The 5,215-nt window shown below is 43.7% G+C and overlaps 1 protein-coding gene and 1 long non-coding RNA gene across 2 annotated transcripts in view; one reads left to right on the plus strand and one right to left on the minus strand.

Moving 5' to 3' along the window:
• Positions 1–3,084, minus strand: part of UEVLD (UEV and lactate/malate dehyrogenase domains) — a 55,154-nt gene extending 52,070 nt beyond the window's left edge. The window contains exon 1 of the mRNA XM_012811441.2: positions 2,977–3,084. Within this exon, the coding sequence (XP_012666895.2) occupies positions 2,977–3,018 (42 nt within the window). The 5' untranslated portion in view covers positions 3,019–3,084. The remainder of the gene's footprint in view (positions 1–2,976) is intronic.
• A 70-nt stretch (positions 3,085–3,154) lies between these two features.
• Positions 3,155–5,215, plus strand: part of LOC111728372 — a 12,320-nt gene continuing 10,259 nt past the window's right edge. The window contains exon 1 of the long non-coding RNA XR_002775689.1: positions 3,155–3,304. This is a non-coding gene — a long non-coding RNA (uncharacterized LOC111728372). The remainder of the gene's footprint in view (positions 3,305–5,215) is intronic.

Below are 5,215 nucleotides of genomic sequence, written 5' to 3' on the forward strand. Positions count from 1 at the left end.
AGCTACTTGGGAGGCTGAGGCAAGAGAATTACTTAAGCCCAAGAGTTTGAGGTTGCTGTGAGCTGTGATGTCACGGCACTCTACCCAGGGCAACATACTCAGACTCTGTCTCAAAAAAAACAAGTTCTTCACCTTAATGTAGTTGAGTTTACCAAGCTCTCCTCTGTGTCTCGTTTAAAAATACAGGTATATAATGTGGAGAGGAGGAAAGAAGAGGGGAAGGGGGTGAGGAGGGAGGGCATTTTAATTGGTGGCATCTCATTTAAAGTGCACAATTTTAGGGTGTTCAACACGACCCCGAGTGAAGGGCTCAACTACAACTTGAGCTTTACCTCAGAAATGAAAACAATGTACCTGAAACATTTTTACCCTCATATTAATCTGAAATTAAAGAAAAATGTTTGCATATTCTAAGTCCATAACATTTATAAGTTTTAAAGTTGTCTTTTGCACTTAGTATTTTTATCAACTGGGAATTTCTATGTTTGGTATAAGGTTAGGATATAATTTCATTTTCTCCCATAGGGAAAATCATTTGTCTCTATATTCTTCTTATCATAGTCATCTGCAATACTTCTGTTTTCTATTGTTTCCAAACATATGATTTTAAGCCTTTTAGTCTGTTTCATTGGTTAATTTGTGTATCCTATACCAATATCACATTAAACCTTAATTACAGCATTACTGACATTTGTTTTTATTGTTATTCATTTTATTTTTTCATTCATTTTAATTCAATTTTTTTTTTTTTTTTGTAGAGACAGGGTCTCCCTGTGTTGCCTAGGCTGATCTCAAACTTGGGCTCAAGTGATTTTCCCCTCTCAGCCTTCTGAGGAGCTGGGACTATGTGTGCAAGTCACCTCATCTGGCTAGTTTTGACATTTGGTAGAGAAAGTCCCCACATTTATTCTTTTTCTGTAATAACTACCAAAATTACAGTCTTCTGCCCTTCCAAATAAATTTTACAATTGGTTTGAAAAGTTCCCAAAATAACCTATTAGAATTTTGATTGGAATTGCATTGACCCTATAGATCAATCTGGGAAGAAAGGACATCTTCACATCCATGAAATTGGGATATCTATTTATTTAGGTTTTATTTGTCTTCAACAAGATTTTTCCCTTACTCCATATAGTTGCTTGATTTTTCAATGTCCTATTTACTTCTCCAAAGATTTTTCAGCACTAAAATTATTTCTAGAAGTTAAGCTATTCAATTATTTGCCTAGTACACGGACTAAAAAAACCTCAGAAATATTTGCTGGTTTCTTTAATTTATACATGTAGCAAATACTTATTAAGCACCTTTGTGCCAGATTCTATGCTATGTACTGAAAATGAAAAAACATTACTATTCTACTTTCACTCTTGTGAAACTATTTGTATTGCTTTTTTCCCCTTTCATTCCAGTTCCACCAAAATTAGGTTGTACTTCTTTTCCTACTTGGGACTTAAACAATTTTTCTCATTGGATAATCCATCCTCTTACCCACATTAAAACTTGATAGAATGGGTGGTGCCTGTGGCTCAGTGACTTGGGCGCCAGCCCCATATGCCGAGGGTGGTGGGTTCAACCCCCGCCCTGGCCAAACTGCAACAAAAAAATAGCCGGGCTTTGTGGCGGGCGCCTGAGGCAAGAGAATCACCTTAAGCCCAGGAGTTGGAGGTTGCTGTGAGCTGTGATGGCACAGCCCCCTACCAAGGGTGACAAAGTGAGACTCTGTCTCTAAAAAAAAACAAAACAAACAAAAAATACTTGATAGAATGGTTCTTTTAATTTCATGTTCTCTGAAGAGGAGACAGAGGAGACAGTAATCCTAAGCATGATGATACTTCTACAAGATCTACACCTGTCACAGTAAGTAAAATCATTCAAGTTAATTATATAAACAACTTCAATCTTGGGGCTTCAAAATCTCCCACAGGCAAGCAAACTCCCAACAAAGACAGGCTTAGGCAAGTCCAACAAAAATGGCAGAAACTATTATTTCTGCATGAAGTTTTAAGAACCACTTAGTTAGGAAACTGGTGAACAGACGGGCATTGTGGCGGGCGCCTGTAGTCCCAGCTACTTGGGAGGCTGAGGCAAGAGAATCGCTTAAGCCCAAGAGTTGGAGGTTGCTGTGAGCTGTGACGCCACGGCACTATACCCAAGGCAACAGCTTGAGACTCTGTCTCAAAAAAAAAAAAAAAAAAAAGAAAAAGAAAACTGGTGAAAAGGGAGATTTCCTCAGACCACACACAGGTGGACAGAGGGCCTTCTCACGTGGAAACCCGCGCTAGTCAAGCCCCAGAAATATAGGTCAGATTTCTGGGTCAGCCCTCCTACTCCTCAACCTTTCAACATTAGGAGGTTCTCTCCTAGAACTTCAAACTGTCTTCATTTTTAAACCTATTCAGGCCTTACACCCACATCGCAGTTATTTAGCGCCTACGTTGTTGTCAAGCACAGTACTAGGAAGGTGAAGGGAATACAAAAACAGTCTCTGCAGTCAAAAGGGTTCACACCAAGAGTAAGGTTTATGAATAAATACAATGTGATGATCGATATCTTTGAAAGCACAAGAGAGTGATTCAATCTTCCAGGGAGTGACTCTGAGCTAGGACTTACGAAGGATGAGCTCTGCAATTCAGGAGAAATAAAAAGCTGGGTGTGTGTGGCTTCAGCACAGAGGCGTGGTTACAGGAACGGTGTGTGCCCCGAGAGTTAAAGGCCAGTGAAGCTGGTGGTGTCAGAACTCACACAGGGTGGAGGATGTCGGAGTTGCAGGAGCCACAGCCCAGGCCCTCCACGAATGGGAGGTGGCCTCAAATCCTCCGCCCTAGCCTCCCTGGGGCCGAAGCTCTGCCCGCCCCAGCTCCAAGCCGCAACACGTCTATAAACGCAAAAAGGAGGCAGCCCACTCGGGGGCAGAGACCCCCTCCCTCCAGTCCTCACCCCTAAGGCTCCAAACCCGCCCCAGCTGGCTGCCCGCACCTTGCCAAGCAGCCGTCTGAGACTCTCGCAGTCAAACTCCATCTCCAGCCAGATCCCACCACCTCAGCCCCGGACCTTCTTCCGGACCCGCTGCAGGACGGAAGCCGCAGAGAACCAAACTTCCTGGCGCCTCAAGGCCCCGCCCTTTCCCAGACTCGAAATTCCATCCGCGTCAACGCCCCAGGTACACCTGTTTTTGCCGGCTGCGGGAGCGAACCCACAGCAGGCAAGTGACGCAAGTGCAGCCAGACCCAGCTTGCTGTAAGGAAACTTGGGGACATCTGTGAAGGGAGGAACAGGAAAGACTGGAGCAGAAGCAGTCAAGGAGGTAGAAGCAATATGCCATATTCTTAAAGAGAGTTGCTAGAAGGATATGTTAAATTCAGCAGAGTATCCGAAAAGATCAAGACCGAAAATTGGAGTTGAATTTAGGAGAAGGGAGGTAATGGAACTTCAAGAGCAAATTTTCAGGGAGTAGAAAGGGAAACTAAGTCAGGAGGAGCCTCATCAGAGAATAGGACAGCTGCATGAGACTAGCCGTGACATAGAGGAAGGAATTGCCCTTTTCTTCTTCTTTTTTTAAAAACTGTTGGTGGTTGAAAGAGAAAATGGTGAAAAACAAGAGTTTGAAGCAGAGAGGCTGGAGACTGGTGGATGAGGTCATCTGAAGAAGAAAGGCTGAGAATGAAGATACAGTAATTTTCTGGTGTTATTTGGTCCCCTAGTCTTGTGAATTACTTACTTGCTCTGTTTCCCTGGGTTAAACCCCAGAAGCCAAAAAGTCTCAGGAGCAGAATATCGTAATTGCTGAGAGGTCGGGCAACCAGGAAGGTGATTGCATTTGTAGGAAGATCCAAAGGCAGGTTTGCTGTGACACAGTTGAAGAAAATGAAAGGCTGGGCTCGGCGCCTGTAGTACAGTGGTTAGGGCGCCGGGCACATACACTGGGGCTGGTGGGTTCCAGCTTGGCCTGGGCCTGCTAAACAACAATGACAACTACAACAAAAAAAATAGCCAGAAGTTGTGGCGCACCTGTAGTCCCAGTTACTTGGGAGGCTGAAGCAAGGGAATGGCTTAAGCCCAAGAATTTGAGGTTGCTGTGAACTGTGATGCCATGGTACTCTACCGAGGGTGACATAGTGAGACTTTGTCTCTAAGAAAAAAAGAAAGTGAAAGGCTGGGAGGAGCATTAATTCATTCATTTTTGAGACAATGTCTCACTTTGTCACCCTGGGTAGAGTGCTGGGACATCATAGCTTACAGCAACTTCAAACTCTTGGGCTCAGAGTGATCCTTTTCCCTCAGCCTCCCAAGTAGCTGGGACTACAGGGGCCCACCACAATGCCCAGCTATTTTTAGAGACAGGGTCTAGCTCTGGCTCAGGCTGGTCTCAGACTCCTGACCTCAGGGGATCCACCTGCCTCCGCCTTCCAGAGTGCTAGGATTACAGGTGTGAGCCACTGCACCCAGCCCATTTATTCATTTAAAAAAAAAAAAAACTTGTTGAGTATGATTTCAGTTATTTTTCTGGGTCTGAGGATACACAGCAGTGAATGAAATAGACAAAATTAGCTGCTGTCTTAAGGTTTTCATTCTTTTATTAGTAGGGGAAGAGCAAAGCAATATAGTAAACAAGTAAATTATATAGCACATTAGAAGGTTAGCTGTTGTGGAGAATAAATTTTTAAAAGACAGTGTAAGGAGATTGGGGTAGGTCTCATTGATGGATGAAGGAGTAAGTGTTCCAAATTAATGGACAGTCAAACCAGAGCCCTATTAAGCCTAACAGGTAGGCTTAATACAGCAAGGAGGCCAGTGTGGCTACAGTAGAATGAGATAAGAGGTGAGCAAGCAGAAGTAGAAAGCTAGGTTAGAAAAAAAGGGGGAGGGACAGATGCTTTAGAGAAGTGATTCTTCTAGAGCCATTCAGATGTACAAGCTTCGGGATCACCTGGAACTTGTTAGAAATGCAGATTATCTGCAATCCTAACACTCTGGGAGGACCAGTCAGAAGAACAGGAGGATTGCTAGCCCTCAGGAGTGCCTGAGCAAAAGTAAGACTAGTTCTCTACAAAAAATAGAAAAATTAGCTAGGCATGGTAGAACACCTATAGTCCCAGCTCATAGGGAGGCTGAGGCAGGAGGATCACTTAAGCCCAGGAGTTTGAGGATACAGTAAGATATGATGACATTGACACCACTGTACTCTAGATTAAGCAACAGAGCCAAACTCTGTCTC

The sequence above is a fragment of the Otolemur garnettii genome, unplaced genomic scaffold (assembly GCF_000181295.1).
Source record: "Otolemur garnettii isolate 467f Iridium unplaced genomic scaffold, OtoGar3 scaffold00001, whole genome shotgun sequence".
In the NCBI taxonomy this organism is placed as follows: domain Eukaryota; kingdom Metazoa; phylum Chordata; class Mammalia; order Primates; family Galagidae; genus Otolemur; species Otolemur garnettii.